The sequence below is a fragment of the Hakea prostrata genome, chromosome 7 (assembly GCF_041222555.1).
Source record: "Hakea prostrata isolate BN-2017 chromosome 7, UWA_Hpros_2, whole genome shotgun sequence".
In the NCBI taxonomy this organism is placed as follows: Eukaryota; Viridiplantae; Streptophyta; class Magnoliopsida; order Proteales; family Proteaceae; genus Hakea; species Hakea prostrata.
Window position 1 is genome coordinate 3,553,607 of NC_142606.1, and position 19,490 is coordinate 3,573,096.

The 19,490-nt window shown below is 36.9% G+C and overlaps 1 protein-coding gene across 4 annotated transcripts; it reads left to right on the top strand.

Moving 5' to 3' along the window:
* The first annotated feature begins 115 nt into the window (after positions 1–115).
* LOC149009038 (uncharacterized) lies at positions 116–18,855 on the top strand. Of its 4 annotated transcripts, none has more exons than XM_089161507.1 (16): positions 116–336; positions 802–854; positions 2,854–2,947; positions 4,018–4,196; positions 5,750–5,800; positions 8,270–8,326; positions 10,916–11,036; positions 12,465–12,531; positions 12,660–12,719; positions 13,660–13,765; positions 13,901–14,011; positions 14,822–14,893; positions 14,983–15,084; positions 15,178–15,224; positions 15,371–15,398; positions 18,233–18,855. In XM_089161507.1, the coding sequence occupies exons 1-16, from the start codon at positions 219–221 to the stop codon at positions 18,332–18,334; spliced, it is 1,368 nt and encodes a 455-aa protein (XP_089017633.1). In that variant the 5' UTR covers positions 116–218; the 3' UTR covers positions 18,335–18,855. The 4 variants fall into 4 exon arrangements, with proteins under 4 accessions (XP_089017633.1, XP_089017634.1, XP_089017635.1 ...); XM_089161508.1 differs by having other exon boundaries at positions 808–854; positions 18,233–18,854; XM_089161509.1 differs by lacking the exon at positions 18,233–18,855 and adding an exon at positions 17,163–17,757.
* The last annotated feature ends 635 nt before the right edge of the window (positions 18,856–19,490 follow it).

Genomic DNA, 19,490 nt, shown 5'->3' on the forward strand with positions numbered 1-19,490 from the left:
TGTCGTGTCACTCCGCCCAAGACGATGGGCCATTAGCCCATATCCATTTGAAAATTTGTCGAGGTAGTCAAACGGCTGAAATCAGGGGTCGTGCTTCGTATTGGTGGGAAACCAAAGACCCATGACGGTGGTCGGTGCCTTTGAAAAGCTCAAAAAAAGAGAAAAGTTGAGTATGGCTGTATGAAGCGGGTTGTATTTTTAAACTTCGTGTCCAATTTATGAAGACTGCGCGCGTTTGTGGCGTTCGGCGCTCCTTCACAGCTACACAGCCGCCGGCGACGATTAAACCCTGCAGCGCGGTGGCGCACATACTTACTAGGGCATCATCCTCTGCTCGTAAGCTTTTCTCCATCTCTATCTGACTCGTAATTTATTTGTACCTTTGGTCGAATAAGGAGCAGTAGTGTCTGCAGTTATACGTTCGAGGCACTACTTCATTTTCAGTATCTACATCGAGATTATATATATATATATATTTTATCTTCTTTCTGTGAACCGAAAGGATTAAGGACTGTAGTAACTTTTCAATGCTTTATCCGCTTTAGAGAAATCCCTGTATAACTATAAATTTTTGTTCTGTGAAGCGTCTAATCAGAAGAAACTGAAAATTCCAAGGAAAACCAAGCGGCAGAATAAACGAAAGTAGTTTTTTTTGTTTCTAAACTGGATGACCTTTTTCCTGTTTATAATGCATATTGTCACGGCTGGTTTGAAACGTTCAGTTGTTTTATAGTTGCAGCTGTATCTAGGTCACACAGCTTATTTAATTGGATTGATTTATTTCTTCTCATTCATATTTAGCGACAGGTTTAAAGAGTGCTATTTTTGATACCAGCATGGCGCTTAATTTTGAGGTAAAGCGTTATTCTTGCATTTGCATCCCATATTAAAAGCATTCTAGTTAAAATTTTCTTTTAACTTAAGCAGTCTCTAAAGGTCATGCAGACCAAAGGTTGCTATAGAAGAGTAGATCACTGCTTGAATTGTCGAAGAAATTTCACATCAAGCATGTATTCAATGTCACATATCAGACAGTCCCTGGCATTTCGCCTATGTGTTATCTGACCATGTCCATGATTAGAATGTTACCAATTTTTGCACTTACATTTTAGCTTTTCCACTATTTGCAGTTGCTGACCATAATCAGCATCCATCTTATCTGTTTATGTACAGAAACACCCATTCTCTAATCTTAATCAAAGAACATGGATTATTTATAGGTTTTTGGGCTTTTTGCTTTAGTAAATGCCTAAAGACTTATAACAATAGGACTGATAACTGACGTCAGGAATACTTTCATAGCTTGATGCTCATATATTTGCCATAACTCTCTTGTATCACTATCACATCTTCCTTGCAAGTTTTGGTTCTTTAGATTTGTAACTAAGAAAAATGTTCGATGGTATTAAATATTGAACAACAATGCTTGTTTTGACATCTAACGTGACGTGTGAAGATAAGGGTGAGTATACAACTTGAAAGTAGGCAATGTAAAATGTCAAAATGAAAAAGAAGATAAAGGTTATATATATCAGTACACTTTGGTTTTGTGCTGTTCAGCTTCTTTTGCAGCAGTGTGGTGTCGAGATGAATTCCACTTGACAAACACCTCATTAGAATTTTTGTGAATCCGATATTTCACCAAGTTGCAAATGCATGACTCTCTTTTATCCTATAGAATCAAAGAAGAAAAAAAAATGGTTAGCATAAGTTGGACTGAACATCCTGTGTAAAGTGCAAAGAAAGGACTGGATCTTCTCCGTACCTCAAAACAAAAACTCTCTCAATTTATTTGCCTGTTATGTGATGCAATCAATTGCTGGTTACATGTATGTGATTCACTTTATGCACGAGGGTAGGGTCATAATTCATATGGAGCATGTTTTAGCATTTTTGAAACAGTTTTTTTGGATGAATAAATAATCAATTACCAAAGCCCCAAGAGGAAAAAGGTAGAAATGCAAATGGGAGGGTACGAATTATTATTATTACTTTTTTTTGGGGGGTGGGGTGGAGGAAGCAGCATCTATTCGGGATAGGCTGCAAAGAGGATCCAAGTCCCAGATAACTGTCTGTTCATTGGAGTATCCAAAATAGGGGAAGTTGGGGTAACATCTGAAGTCTAGAACATTTTGAAACACTAATGTAGGGCCAAAGTTTTGATAGTTCATCGTGGAAGATTAGTTCCCACTAATTTAATGTTTCACAGTTGTATTGGACGGTTTTTGCTGAACAAAAATATTAGAGCAGTACCATTATGGCTTCTCTGGAGGATCATGCTCTAATGACTCATTATGGTTTGCTATTTAGTCATGATGGACACTCTATTTGTGATCTTCTATGGTTTTTTAGAATCATGGAAGAGTGGTACGAAACGAAAGTCATCTATTTGGTTGTTTGTGGCAACTGGTTCCTTCCCAATCATCATGTTCAATCTTGATGGTTGTTCAGTTAGGAATTCTAAAATGGACAGGGTGGTGGCAATTAATTTTTCCCTACTCTGGGAATCTAGGAATTGATTACTCACTGAGTTATTTGGTTAGAGCTAAGGCGTCATCTCATCCACTCTCAGTATTGATAGATAATTGTGTATGTATGTGTAAACTGTCACTATCCGCCAAAAACAAGGAAGAAGAGAATGATATTTGAAAATAAGTAGATTTCTGCTGATTAAAAATGCTGCATCTCTTGTTACACATTTTCATTATGGATGATCACCAAGCAATGAACCAGTGACCTGGTACCATAATCGCTCTGGTTTATGTTCTCCTCAGTCTGATACTCTGTTTAATGGTCTTTGTATCAACTCTTTGGGTTATGCTTTGATTTTTTTCTTTCTTACAAATCCTGCAGGTGCTGGGGAGGTTCAATCGTGCTCGTGCTGCTCAACTGTCACTTCCTCATTGGGTGTGCCAGACTCCCCTATTTATGCCTGTAGGAACCCAAGGTTAATGTTTCAATTATCTTGCCCTCCCTTCTCTGAGTGTATAAATTATAAGTCAGATCCAAGGTTTACTTCAACAACCTCCATTTGAAGCAGGTTACAATCTTAAGATCATATGCATTTTAGAAACAGGGTTCAGCTCAGGTTGAATGCATTGGGTTCAGATCTATACGTAGGTGATGCCTGAAAAAGGTTTAGGTTTTATGTATCTTTTATATGAGTTTAATCTTGTATTTAGCTCATATCCCAATCTAACCATATGTGCTCCATACTTGGGGTTCTAAAGAATTTTCAATTGATATATGTACACCATCACTGATCTGTGCAGCCTGAACCTGAGTTGGACCTGTTGGTGAAACTTTTGATCTGGACTTGGACTCATGTTTGATGTGATATGAGTCCTGACCTGTATTGTACTGTATTCTCTCTTGTTAAGTTGGGGTAAGCCTTGGAAGTTTGGTCATTTAGACTGACTCTCAAAGCATTGTTCTTCTTTATCATTACCTTTTCTTTGTCAATTTTTTGTTCTCAGTGTTGATTTATTTAATTTATCTATGAACTGTAACCCAAAACTGGAGGATTAGTAGTTCATCAATCATCACCAGTCCCAGTCAATAACTTCTTTTCCTTTTCTTTTTTTTTTTTTTTTTTTTTGGGGGGGGGGGGGGGGGGGGGGAGAAATTTAGGCATTTAATGCAATAAATGAAGTAGAGTTTCTATTTTGCCGTCAGCATCCTGGGGCAGTGATCCAGATGGTAATAATTGGTCAAATGGATGGGATGGTTTCGACAGGGTGTATTATCTACTGTTGGTTGGCAAAAGTAAATAGCCTAGGAAATTGGTACACAATTTGAGTATGCAATATATTTATTCAATTTTTGTTCTTTGGGGGAGTCATTAGTTGTTTTGATTTGTGCATTCTTTCTCCGTAGAAATTACAACCATCCTTTTTGTTGAATTTTTTTTTCCAACTTATATATATATTACAAAATGTTGATTATAAACTACACTGTATAAAATGTTAATTATAATGTATGTGTAATTGTTTCTGTTTGTTAATTTGATTATTGCAGGGACAATAAAAGGTTTGACAAGCAGCCAACTTGAGGAAATTGGTTGCCAGATTATTCTTGGGAATACATACCATTTGGCACTTCGTCCAAGTTCTGAACTTATTGATGAATTGGGGGGTCTTCACAAATTTATGAATTGGCAAAGAGCATTGCTCACTGACTCTGGTGGCTTTCAGATGGTTGTTTTTTCTTCTATTTGATCCATTCCTCTATCTATTGCCAGATCGTCCATGATATCATTCCTTTTATTTAATTGTGTTCCTAGAATATTAAATTTTCTTTATTGAATTCAACAAATTATTGATTCCTCATGCCTTCTATTTTAAATTTTTTTTTAACAAGGTAACGGTTATTAATGAAGAAGAAAGTACAAGCTACTGATACTACAACGAAAATAAGTGCTTTTAGGGGCCCAAGGGCTAAAGCTACATAGGCGCCAACACATCATAATGGAATAGTATTGATGAACACAATACCTTGCTTTACTAGATCCTGCCTCCAGATTACACACCTTAGTTCAATGGAAAGAGGGGATGCATATGATAGGCTTATAACTGAGTAGTTCTAATCAAAATAGAAACATGCCATCCACCGAATCATATTGCTAGCCACCTCCAATTACAGTTTGCTGGAATCCATTTGCCAATGTCAATTTAAAAATGATTATAAGTTTTGACTGTTGTGTTCTAGTGCAGTCTCCTTAATCAGTTCTATAATGCCTTTCATGGTCCTAGCAGTGGGCTAGAAGGGTAAAAAGCAAACTTTGTGAGGATTTTCCACACCGTTAGAGCATTTTGGATCGTCAAATATGTTTGGATGTAAAGTGAAGAGAAAAAAAGATAAAATAATTACGATAATCATTGCCTCATCATGATTTTTGTTTTGTTATATTTTTGTCTTTTTTTGTTGACATCTGAATGTAGTCTTAGTTGCTTCTTTGCATCATTTATGGTCTTTGATACTAAATTAGTGTTAACAACCCCCCACCCCCAACCCTTAAAAAAAAGGGGGAAATTTCTCAAATGGTCAGATTTTAAAGAAGATGTACTCAATAAGATATTTTTAAAAAACTTAAATGGATCCTATTTTTTAAAAATAATTTCCAATTCTCAAAATTTGTAATATTTTTTCCCACCCAACTAATATTCTACCATGAACTACCCAAATTACCCTCAAGTCTTTCATTGCAAATGAAACGATAAAATTGACTAATGATAGGAGGACTGAGAGCTACAAAAGACAAGATGTTTTCGGCCCTAGAATTGCCAAGAGATTGAAGGAATTGGTAAGTGCTTCTCACAAGTTTTTATATAAAAGATTTGACGGTAATTTGGATAGTTCATAGTAGAATATTAGTTGGGCAGGAAAAATTATCACAAAATTTGGGATTTGGTGATTATTTTCAAAAATAGAATCCATCTGAGTGAAACTCTTTAAAAATATCTTATTGAGTAAAACTTTTTTAAAATTTGACCATCTGGGAAATTTTCCCTAAAAAATAAATGCAGGAAAAAAACTCAAGTTTGGCCAACTAGAATAAAATTGTATCAGTTCATAAAGTCTTCGTCTCTCAAGATGTTCAAGTCAATGTTATATTGTATTGTATTGCTGTGTTCCTTACATCCTGATCTTGATGCTGATGAGTTACCATAGAAAAAATGTTTATACATGCATTCAACTTGTTAATTAGGCCTTCTAAATATTTCCACAACATGTATCCATGCCATGTCAGGTGTCATTGTTGCATTTAGCTGACATTACCGAGGAAGGAGTGACATTTCAGGTACTTTTTAATTTTTTGCTTCAGTTGGGAAGCTCCCCTCTATTGTTATGTGACTTTCCAATTTCCACACAAAATATACGTGTTTAGATATAATTAAGGATAAGATCGTCTGTATTAAAATGCAAGATCAAGCTTCCTGGGAGGATGCTATCTGATCTGTCGTGGATTTCAAGTTGAACTGTGATCCTATTGCACAGTTGCACCCCTCTTATCAGCTTTGGAACCTTGACCTTAAGGGCTGATTTGGTGTTGTCTGCTAGAACTTTCTTCATTGATTTATTTATTAGGTTCCGTTGCTGCTACTTTGTTATTTGGTGAATAACTTATCCTCATCAATTCATCTATTAGGTTTCGTTGCATATGTGTCCATATTAATAGACCTTCCCTTGATCCATACCCTCTCACGGATGGTTGCTAATCTTTAGTTTTCCTTGAATATACTCTTACAATCTGGCTACTCATCCATACCAGTATCACCATCTTATTTATGCTTGTTTTATGTTATTTCTTTATTCCGAATCACGACATCCATATCTGTCACGAATCAATGGATGCCGCAAGGGCTTCCTTTCTGCCTTAAATGAAGGTCTACATCCTTGGCTTCCCTTGTTTTATATCATTTGTCTCAGATACGTGGAACTCTCTGTTTACTTCCATTTCTTTAGATGTGTTCAGAAGCTGGCTGAGAGATACATATGAAAGTTAACATACCAGATGGGGCCACTTAATACATCTACTTTAATATCGACTCTAGCCATGATACCCTGATGGTTCAATTTACCTTTAGTACCCATTTCAGACATGATATGACATTGATATGGGCATGCATGCATGAGCTCGTCATTGAAATCCATAGATTCTTTCTTTCTTCTTGATGGATAATAGACCAATTCTTTGGACACCCCCTGTATAAACTCTTAACTAAGACTAGAAATTGTCAAATCTATTCCATTTTAGCCTAATGTCAGTAGCCGGTTAGTATTTTTATCCAATCAGAGTTGTTCTCATATAAGTTCATAATTTCACATTTGTTCTTGGATGTTTTCACATTTTAATGTAAATATGATCACATAGATTGTTAACTTTGTTAGATTACTAAATGTGAATACATGATGATGGGCCCATGTTCTCAATACTGAGTTACCAAATCCACATTAGCCAAGTCCCTATGTTCTAAGTTTATACTACTAGATGTGTCACTTGTGGAGTTTAAAACCCTCCCAATAGACATTCTTGTGCACATGTATGATGTATCTATGGTTTTGAGGTATACTGCTGTTCATCAGTTCATGTTTATGTATGGAGAGCACCATCCCACGAACGAATACATTCTCTTTATCAAATTTTAAATTTATCTGGAAGAATTAAGAAAATTAATATATCCACTATCATTACATTCATTGTTAGGCCTTCGCCCCTCCCCTCAAAAAGGAAGGGGGGGGGGAAGGAGCTTCACCTTATAGAGGTACTCAATAAATAAATAAAAAATATAGAAAAAGAAATGCATCTTGTAAATTCTGAACAGCATGGAAAAATTAGTATAAATATTTATGTTGCTTGGAAACAGCCTCTCCCATGTGAAGCAGTGGATTGAGGCTGTGTGCATTTGCTCCCTGAACCTTCTGTAGTGGGAGCTCGTGCACTGGACGTTCTTCATGAAGGGAGAGTCTCATGTCAACTAGGAGTAAACTACCAATATGTAACCACGACGTATGAAGGGTCAGCAGTCCTTTAGTATTCAGAATTTGTTATTGGTGCGAAAGGATACTACAATATATAAATTTTTTACCTTCTGCTCTCGATATTTTTTGAGCACCGAATATATGTCCAAAACTGTTGAATCTGAAATTTGGAATGCCACCCAGTTGGGCCAGTTCGGTTTGTAATGTCCATAATGCTTCTTTCCATCTCATAGTGGGCCTTTCAAAACATCTGCTGATTTTATAGTAGTTATCAAGTTCTTCCCTTGAACAAAAACTGGAGTAGAAAGAGTTGTACTGAAAATAGTGTTTGATGTGTCATCTTGGTTTTGACTTCCCCCATCTGCTGCCTTGACAAAAATGGTACTAAATGAATTTTCTCTGACAATGATTAGTAGTAGTAAATAAACTGAAAAAGTAATATCTCCATTCCTAATTATAAGCAGATGGAGAAAAACTTGTCATATTTGCTATCACACAGCAAGGACCTTTCACCCATGAATGGTGTTTTTGAATTATTGAATGCAGGATAGTTCTACATTGGTTCCTGTCTAGAATCTTAGAGAACCATTGATCGCTGACAACATGTTATCATATTCTGTTAGAACTTATTTACATCTGTTTTCATATTTAGCAGTTTTATTTTCTTTTTGTTTGAATCAGAGTCCCTTTAGTGGCAATGCTTGGTTACTTTGATAACTAATTGCCTTTTTTACTTGCATATGCTATGCTGAAACTTGTGACTAATACTTCATTCTCTTGGATTCAGTCGCCTGTTGATGGAAAACCAATGCTTCTGACACCTGAGGAATCAATAGAAATCCAAGTAGGTATATGTATTTTATATGCTGCTTTGAACTGACAATGTTATTGGGCTGCTGGACTTGATTTGGTTAGATTACTTGTCAAACCAATGCTCCTGACACCTGAGGAGTCAATAGAAATCCAAGTAGGTGTATTATATGCTGCTTTGAACTGACAATGTTATTGGGCTGCTGGACTTGATTTGGTTAGATTACTTGTTACTAGTGAAAATTTCTCAATTATTAACCAACACCTTTAGATAAATATTAATGAGAAAACATTGCAAACATAACCTAGACCTTTTTTTTTTTTTGATGAATAATAATTCACTAACCCTCCCTTTGTTTGCAAGAGAAAAAGAGGTGGGAAAGATAGACTTGTATGACCCACTAGTAGTGGGGTGGGGGAATAGGAAACGAAATTTGTTTTATGGAAAAGTTTAAGATATGGGTCTCATGATAAATAAAATAATGTTTCCTTTTCATTTCCCTTCCTTTCCCCGAAACTCCCACCTAAAAGGTTGGACTATTAAAAGAGATGAGGTGGGAAAAGTGCTCTGCCACATAAGCAGACAGAATCCTTGAATCATGGAGGATTTTCTCCCCGTTATCCCACCCCATCTAAACAAACAAACCCAGATTTTGGAATTTTGTGGAAAAGTTTACTTTTTCCCACCCCTTTTTCCCCCCATCCCACTTCAAATTCTGCAAACAAATAGTCTCTAACCTAAGGAAAGAGTGGGGAGGGGAAGAATATAGAGAAGCCTACAGGCTGAGCCTTGCCAAACCAAAAGGAAAACAACAAAATGAACCAACCTTTACAACAAAGCTACAAGGTGAGCAGGGAAAGAAGAAACTAAAAACGACTGCAACAGGCTTGTTTTTTTAATCTATTCTTTTTCTTCTGCTTCCAGAAAACTTGAAATCAACCGAGAAGTCTCATCGGCTTGATAAGGCCCCTTAGTAACATGGTTGCTTCTCCTGCAACCATCACGATTAGAAGCATACACTGGGGTGCCATTTTTAATCAGAGGAAGGTCCTTATCTCACAATCGAGTGACATTGGAGCTAGAGATAGGCTACCCTCAATTAGAGGAAGTAGGGGAGAGCGAGAAGGAGAGAGGGGCTAGCTAGGCTCTTGTGGATGTTTAATATCCTCATGTCAGAAAGATGCAGCAAGGGGGGCAGGAGAAGAGGATGAAGTGATAGGAAGAGAAAGGGGGAGGGAGAGAGGACAAGGGGAAGGAAGGCAAAACGTCTATGAAGAGCATAATTACAACTTATCTTTTAGAATAAAACACCTTTTGGGCTTCTGTGGCCTCAAATGCCATTTTTTCAAATCCTACAAATCAATAATTTTGTTGTGATCATGTGTTTAAAGATCCACTGTTGAAGGGCAGATTTTGTTGAATCTTCCTTCAAGTTATTCAACTATATGCAACAACAACAACATTAACAACAACAAGAAGCCTTTTCCCAACTAAATAGGGTCGGCTACTTGGATCCTTGTCTTCTAATTAGCTTTATTTGAGACCATACTAGATACAAGGCCTAAGCTATGCATATCCTTTCTCACCAACTTCTCATAGGTTATCTTAGGTCTACCGCTAGTTTTTCCTAATTCCTTCTATTTGGACTAAATCGCTTCTCTATACAGGGGCATTTAAATGCCTCTGTTGAGTGTAGCCGTGCCACTCGATTAACTTTCTCGTACCTTATCATTTATCGAAGCTACTCCTAGGCTAGATCTAATATGGTCATTACTTATCTTATCCTTCCTAGTTTTGCCACTCATTCATCTTAGCATTTTCATTTTTGCTACAGTAAGTTTATATATATGATGCTTCTTAATAGCCGAACACTCCACACCATTTACATCATAACTGGTTGTATGATGGGCCTATAAAATTTTCCTTTGAGCTTTAAAAGAATATGTTGATTTCACAAGACCTCAGATCTCCACTTCAGCCACCCTATTTCAATTATTTGGGAAGCATCATCCTCTATATCACCTTTGTTTTATTTATGATTGAGTCTAGGTACCTTAAATCATTGCCTTGTGGAATCTCCTTCTCATCAAGTCTCACCACCTCAGCATTCATCTGATCATGACTAAAGTTAGGCACTAGATATTCCATCTTCCTTCTACTTAATTTAAGGCCTTTTGATTCCAAAGTTGCTTCCTAGGATTCTAACTTGGTATTAATCCCTACTTGTGTCTCATCTATCAATACAATATCATTAGCAAAAAGCATATGCCAAAGAACCTCAACTTGAATGTCTTTGGTTAAATCATCCATGAACTTGAATGTCTTAAAGTTATTGAACTATACTTCACTAATATTGTTGTGTTTGAGATGGCCTTCAACAAATCTAGACACTGGTGATAATCTAATTGGTCAGATCAGATTTGAACAGGCAACCCAGCATTAACTACACCAAGCATGGTCCTGCATCGGTTTGCTCTGCATCCAATTGACTAGTAGATTCTGGGTGATTCTGCAGATTTTGAATGAGAAGTTTTAGTTTCTTGTTTTCCATTTTCTCAGCAATTTCCCATCTCATACAACTTCTTTATCTCATTTTTACTAGCTGGTGACAAATTTTTTCAGAATAGAATTGGAGCAGATATCATAATGGCCCTCGATGATGTTGTGAAGACCACCATCACTGGTCCTAGAGTTAAGGAGGCTATGTATCGTACTCTTCGTTGGATGGACCGATGCATTGCTGGTAAATGTTTCTGAAGAAAAAAGTAAATAGTTTTAAGTGTTTAAGTATATTTATTCTCTTCTTTATTTAATCAAAATTCATTACTCACGTCCCAACTCCCCAGAAATAATAAATAGTAGCATAGTTTTCAGGGTGTCAAGATGGTCTGTTGTCTTCTGTATAGGTGCCCAGAGGTTTGGGGGGGCCAAAGGGGGGGGGGGGGGGGGAAAAAAAAAAAAAAAAAAAAAAAAAAAAAAGGGGGGGGGGGAAGAGGATGCAACCATGAAATGTTCCTCGAATGGGCGTTTTTCTTTTTTTTAAAACAAAATATGGTAATTGCATTAAGAACCTTGCCCTTGCCTAGGTACCAGGTCACTGCTGAGTCTTGCCTTTGCAGCATAACAACCATATTCAGTAGTGCATTTAATTTTTTCCGGCCTTCTCCTCTCCTAGTGAATTTGGATCAGGGTTTTCCAGATATTATAAATTTTTGCTGGTTACCCCCCCCCCCGGGTATGATTGTGTAAACTAGTTTTAACTGCCATTTATTGAGTTTTGACTTTTCTAATAGTTGACAGCTTTGCTGTTAGAAATCATCAAAGACAAAGCAATACCCAGTTTAGAAGAGATCTGTACGCAACAGGGGGAAAAAAAAGAAGAGCCAAATTTAGCTGTATCATCTGCTGAAACAAACCATGTATTCCGCAGCTTTGATCTTTATAGACCTAAACTGTGAACTTCCACTAAGTGCTTGGAAGACAAGCTTCCAGAAAATGTGGTTAAGTCCCAATGCACCAGAGGAGAATGGGTGCTAACATGGTAATTGGTAGTAGTGTTTAACATGAGTGTAATCTCCTTGGTTTGTTTATTGGCATGGAAAAACTTCGTAAATAAAGCTTCTTCTTTTTTCAGAAAATGAGGATACCATCCCCCTTTTTAGTTTCACATGACTAATTGCTCCCCTTTTCAATTCTGTTTGATCAACCTAGTTGGGTCCTCAATTTTTCTGATTATGCTTGTACAGATATAATACAGTTGTTTTGTTTGCTTTAGTCTGATACAAGTGAAATTCAGTTCTATTGACAAGGATCTAAAACAAGCCAAAAAATGCAACATTTATAGGAAAAAGAGTGTCACTGAACAAAATTTAGACCAAGCCTGAGAAAGAAAACACTCACCACACGTAGAACTGCGAGAGTAAGAGGACAATTATCACAGAGGCCACCCCTCCTTACAAGTTCAGCCCAATCATTTCTAAAGATTCTCTTATATACCCTCAAACTCTTCCAGAAATTGCTGTTTGATTGATAGGGTTATAAAATTTCTATATGATTGATAACGCCAAACTTTTCTTGCCTTGTTTGTTGATGTATGACTGAAAGTACACTTTGGGTTTTCGTTTTCAGCTCTAAGCACTTTTCTTTTCAATGGATTTTTAATGAACAACAGCTCATAAGAGGCCCCATGAGCAAAACCTATTTGGAATTGTACAAGGTGGATTAGATCCTGTGCTTAGGTAAGAATTACGAGTTGGTTCAGTAATTTTTCATCTGTTTCTTGAAACTGCTCATTTTTCTATCATATATAGCTGGTCTGCTGTTTTCTGATTTTTATTTATGTTCCCTACTCCCTTTTCCTTCCCAGGGATATATGTATTAGAGGCGATAAAGATGTTAGAGGCTTGGTTGACCGGAATTTACCTGGGTAAGTTCATGGTTTCAACGATTACTCATGACAAGTTTGGAAGCATCACTCGCCAAGTGGTTCTGAATGAAGCTCCAAAACATTTGGTGCTCCTATGCTTGAGCTACTATCCTTGCACAACTTCTGTGGAAGTAGCTTGCGCGATGTAGGAGCTGGAGGCCTTAAGGGCATTTGGAAACCATTACTAGCTTTAAAAAGTCAATCCTGATACTATTACTGTTGGTCCGAAAGTAAATCAATCCTGCTTCAATTGTAATATTCGGACTGAAAGTAAATTTATCCTGTTTGTAATCATGTTCTAGTCTTGAACAGTCTATCCTACTCACAGTCATGGAAGCATGCCCCATGTAAGTCACAAGCTGGATTATCGCCATTCATCAGATAAGCAGCATGGGGAGCTGCTTTCATCTTGTCAAGCTGGCCTGTTGATGTGCACAGCCAAAAAATTTTTGTTCTGGTGGAGACTGGGATCTCGTTAATTAGAAGATAAGGCTAAACAGAGAATTTCAAAAGTGAAGAAGTAAATATAAAGCTATGTTTGGTAGCCAAGAAAAGAACTAAAAAAATTTGAAATTTGACGAGGGAGATAGACACATAAAACAATAATTGCATCATCATAATTTTCGTCTCATTATGTCTTTCTTTTCTTGGCTATTAAATGTAGTCTAAATGAATCACAGCAAGCTGTAATTTCAAGATGACAATATGAGCTCAGAACCTCAGAAGAATCTGATGATCATAACTGAGGAATAGTTCAACAATCATACAATAGGTATCTGTTAACCAGAATGGCAGGGAAATTCAGTTTAATTGAAGATATCTTTATCTAGACTCTAGAGACAGTATATAGAGAGATTGATTTCAGGGAAAAGTAGAAGAGTTTGGAAAAGAATTGAAAAGATCCACATATTGTTGGCAACTAATTTACTTTTTTTGACAGCTATGCTATAGGTGGTCTTTCAGGTGGTGAAGATAAAGATTCATTCTGGCGAGTTGTTGCTCAGTGTACTGCCATGTTGCCGGAGGATAAGCCACGCTATGTTATGGTGGGAACAAATTTTCTCTTTGCCAGTATTCTCTAATTATTGAAAATCCTTGTGTAACATAGCTGTTGCATGTTTACTTAGTATTATTCAACTAAAATTGAATAAATTGTTTCTTTTTTCTTTTTGTTTGTTTAGGGTGTTGGATATCCCCTTGATATTGTAGTTTGCAGTGCGTTGGGTGCTGACATGTATGATTGTGTTTATCCTACCCGAACTGCTCGGTTTGGCACAGCTCTTGTACCTGAGGTAGTATTTTCTTTGGAAAGCAATAGATTTGTAGAGTATTGTAGATCTATTTGTAATTAGAAGCCATGATTTTTTCTCCTTCCTGACTGAGTGTGAATTATATGTGTACAATCTGCTTGTATGTACCCATGCTTCCAATTTTGAGCGAGTGTTTAGATGGTGATCAGCTTAATGCATCACTATTCTGTATTATCATTATATACGATTAAGTATTTACATGTGCAGCTCATTGGTTTATCACCTCCATATTATCTTACTTCCTCCAGAGAACAGTGTTATTCACTGTCAACAAGTGCAAGTGTGCAACATTTTTCTTAGAGCAAGCATTCAAATATCTCATCCTTTCTGCATGCATATCTGTGCACTTAATTGACTTTATTCCCTTTTCTGTTTTCTATGCATGCCTGTGTCTGCACTTGGCTATGGTGATTGGTGTTACCTCCTACCCAGCTCAAACCCCTATTCCCTTTATTATTGTGTGGTGATCTCTTTCTCACTCTCAACTAGAGATAATTTTGGAGAGAAGTGGTGAGAAAGGGTATGTATAGCTTAGGCCTTGTATCTAGTATGGGCTCAAATAGAGCTGATTGTAAGGCAAGAACCTATGTAGCCGACCCCATTTAGTTGGGATGAGGCTTATTGTTGTTGTTGATCCCTTTCTCACTCTTACTCTTCTCTTCACCAACTTTGTCTTGATACTTTCAACTTTAGATGATTCAAGACTAATTTTTCCATCACCTTTTCTTGAGATTTATGTTACCTCTCTTTATGATTAGCTTTCATTTTTCAGAAGCTAAATTTCTTGTACAGGGAGTGTTGAAATTGAAACACAAAGCTATGGCAGGGGACGTTCGCCCTGTTGATCCTACATGCGAGTGTATGGTGTGCCCTTGAACTTGATCTTTTGCTCAAAAATACATTGGTTAGAGATTTCCTTAGTAGTACATCCTATTTTTGGTGTTTCTCTGTAGGTCTGCAAGAATTATACTAGGGCATACATTCATTGCCTTGTTACAAAAGATGCTATGGGATCTGAGTTATTATCATACCACAATTTGTTTTATATGATGAAGGTAAAAATTGCTCCCCCCCCCCCCCCCAAAAAAAAAATCTCTTCATGAATTTTGTTTGGTACATATGGTGACAAGATGGTTTCCGATGTACAGCTTAGCAGAGATCTGCACATGTCAATAATTGAAGGATGCTTTCCAGAGTATGCACCTTCACCCGCTGCCACCCCCCCCCACCAAAAAAAAAAATAGTGAACAATTCGGAGAATTTGTTTTTATTGCTGGCTGATTAGAATGATAGCCCAAAAGCCTATTGTCATATTTATTCATTCTTTCATCTATCATGCAGGTTCGTGTGTGGGTTCCTCCAGCGAATGGTACTTACGCTGCTCCAATATGGTTCTTGTATTTACAGATATTTTATGTGTGTTGCTGCACTGATATGGGTTGTCTAACCATTTCCCTTGCTTAAATTGGATGTCATTTTTCTTACTAATTTCACTTTGAACTCAGTTTTTGCTTTGAGCTTATCCCAAGACCTAGAGGCAGACCTACATTGCCCCCCCCCCCCTTCAATATTGAGAACAATTTTTTAAAGGTAAAATAATGAGTATAAATGTCATTCCTAATTAAAAACTAAATCTTCAATCCCTATTTATTCTTCCCTCTCTTCTCTCTCATCTTTTCTTCCTATTTATTTTCTTCTCTTTCTATAAACGTGGGTTAAGGAAATTTTTGAAAGAAAAAAAATTCTTATTAGGTATTCAAAATGTCATTCCTAATTAGAAACTAACTCCTCAATTCCTATTTATTCTCTCCTCTCTCCCCTTTTCTTCTTATTTATTCTCTTCCCTTTCTATAAATGTGGGTTAAGAAAAATTTGAAAAAAAATCTTCTCCACAATTAGGTACTCTTTGTCTTTCTCAATTTATTTATCTTTTCTATTTTTCTCTTCTTCTTTTTTTGTTATTCTTTTTATTTGATTTTATATTCTCTATTTCTTTATTTCTTTTGCAATTTACGTTGTTTGATTTTATATTGTAAATAAAATGTCTATAGTTAGTTAGGTAACTAACTACCATTGGCTTGCATCTTCTACCCAAAAAAAAAGAAGGGAAAATTGGTTTGCATCTCCTACCAAAGAAAATTTTGGTTTGCATTTAACTTTTTAGGGTTGAAGTCATGTGTCATTTTTTTTGTATTGTTGCTTTAATTTACCTATATTTTGTTGGAAAAAATATCATTATCAATAATTTACCTATTTTTTTTCAAATATTTGTGGGCCTATGTCTTAATATAATAAAATAATTCAGCAGTGGGACCCCCAATGGGTCTTATAAGGGCCCACAATATGTGTGGCAAAAAAGCATTAGTGCTTCTCCAATGGGAAGGTGATCTGGATTTTCATTCTTCGCCCCCCCCTCCCCTCCCCCCAATGTTGAATCCTGGTTCCACCCCTACCAGGACCAGGCATGGCAGCTATTTGAGGTCACTGCATTAGAGCTTTCAGGTCACAACTCGCCCTTAAAAAAATGCATTATTAGGTGCTCTTTCTAGTCGGACTTGGGTACAGGTTCTGCAGCCGTTGAATGGGCACTATTAGAACTACTGTTGCATAGAGCCATAGACACATTCTGCATTGATTGGAAATCTTCCTCTTGACTCTCTCTCCGTGGCAGAAGGTTCAGTTAATATATGATTCTATTGACTCCAGAGGAAGGGCTCTCTGCTTATGGTATTCATTAAATAGAGGGCGTACCCAGTGCTGAAGCTCCCACATTGTGGGGTCTGGGGAAGGGACTTTCTAGGCAGCCTTACCCCTGCTTTGCAGAGAGGCTGATTCGAACCCACGACCTCCAGCGCACAATGGAGAGACTCCACCATTGCGCTAGGCCCGCCCTTCTTATGGTATTCATTAAATGAAGGGTTTAAATGATGATGCTACCTCTGTTATGTGATTGATGTAAACCTTGATAACCCACAACAGAGTTTACTTACCCTAGGTCTATCCTGTTACATTGGTTTGATAGCATCCTCTTGTTCCTATTACCATGCATTGTTTTCATTTGGACCACACTTGTGATAGTTAATCATATAACTCTTGTCATATTTGAGATATCTTGTCTCTAACGTTGATGCAGTTCTTTGTGCCCTGAACCATTTGGAAGAGTCCCATTCGTAGTGAGAATTGGGGATTCAGTGAATGTGGGTTGCAATCACATATGAATTGTCCTCCTGCAACATGTGGTCATGTCGGAAGTTTCTGGTTACTAATCTCTGGTAGACACTTAATGGACCCATTGTGGCACAAAATTGCTCATTGCTTTAATCAGAGAGTATCATTATCGACTACTGTATGCCTTTCCCTACACCTTGGTCAAACCTACCCTCTGTTATAATGATCTATGGATTTAAGCATATCTGTGCATATGTAGCATAAATACAAAGCATATTTTCTTAAGCAGATATTTTGTTTTACATTGAGTCTCAAACAAAATTGTGATTGTACATTGAGTCACTAATCTGATCAGATGTAGGTTGGCTTGAGCCATTGACATTGGTTCCTTAATCATTAAATAAGTACAGCAGATAAATTGACAGAGGCTATATAACAGCCTAAAAAGTAAATGCTTACATTGGCCATAATAAATTGAGGGCTTATTTACATCTGGATGATGCTCATTTTTACATTTTACATGTATTAAATCATTTTGGTTTCTGTATTGCTTTTAGGTAATTCTTACTTCTTTTCTTTTTGTATTTCTTTCTCTTTTTTTATTATTATTATTGTTTTATTTTATTGGGTTGGGGGGGGGGGGGATGGTAACTGTTGGATATCAATTAAAGATAAAAAAAAAAACCAATGTCACATCATTTGCACTTCCTGCAAAGTTAATTTTTAACAGAATGTGCTCCAGTGATTTTGTTGCATCTGCTCTTCCACAATCCCACCATTGATCTAATGGCCGCATGATTGAATTAGTCATCATACCTTATTGGTACTCCATTAGTTCTTTCATCTTATCTGTATGTATGCTTCATTCAATGGCCAACTGACTGAACTTTGATTGTCTGCGATAGTTTATTCTGGTCATCTTGTGAGCTTTAATTTGCCACATAAATCACCTTCCTCTTTTGTTTAAATTTATACGTTCTTTCTATGTTAATCTCAGGTTGATTTTTAAACCCATTGTTATTTTTTTTCCCCTAGTTCCCAAAAGGTGATGTCCCAGAATGGGTTTGCAATGCCATGGAGGTTGCTGGAATTGACATATCTTCCTGCTGTGGCCCCTGCTCTTCATCCGAAGAGTGATAGATACACACGTACACTGAAATAGAAGAATAGATACAATAGATATGGCTATTCTAGATTATTAGAAGCTGTGATTATATTGGAACAGTCACGCTGAAGAAGTTTGATATACTCAGGGCGTGCAGTTACTAGGCCGGCGAATCACTACTTCAAGAGGAAGTGAGAAAGAATTTTGGCTGATCGATTCAACTTACTAACTTCAGCATATATTTTGTCGTCAATATGCTGGTTTAACAGGATAACCCTAGTTAAGAGAGTACCATCAATTGATACGTTCGATCTTATGGCATTTTCTCCTGTTTTTTTTTCCGAGTGTAATCAATTATTTATTTACTGTGCAATTGACAATTTTTCAGCGAAGGTAAATGAATGAAAATCTGGAGTTACCTGCGAGGACTGGTTTTTTAATTGGCCCTGTGTAGCTGAACCTCTCTCACAATATTGTCCTTCAATGTACCTGTTACATGTTGGGATGTGCAGTGTTGGAATTAGTAACTTACGAATACGTGAAAAGGATTTTCACCAAAAAAAAAGAAAAGAAAAGAAAAAAACTTAAGAATGCGTGAAAAGGAACAACTTGTACCAAAAGTAAAGCAAATGCATGGCGTTCATGCATTGTAACCATGGGCAACATCCTGAATGAATTGCAGAGTTCGGGTCTTGGAAGCTTATTGGTAGTACCCATTTTCATAAATTTATTGATAGTCATGATTGGATTTCCGCGCAGTCCAATCTGGAAGAATATTTAATTTCCATATTGTTACAGTTTCGACAAAAAGTTACCGGTTGGATTGAGTTCCAATTCCATATGCAGGAAAATCTCGAAATCAGAATATGGGCAGCAAGTATAAGACTAGAATAGATGAAATAGAACTTAATGGTATCATTGTCTTTGTTGAAGTTGAAGAAGAAATTAGTAACATCAGTATGCATCCGTATGTCATCGATAAAACAATACAATAACAACAAGAAGAACTCGAACACGGTGAGTTGAGGCGTACATATCAGTACTTTTCCTTAAGGTATTTGAACGCCCCCTATAGTGCAGACTGGGTTTGACCATGTCGTCCTCACCTCCAAGATACAACAACTCCTTAGTTCCAATGGCATGTACTCCAATGGAATCTACTTACAAAGAACGTCCGAAGGTAATACT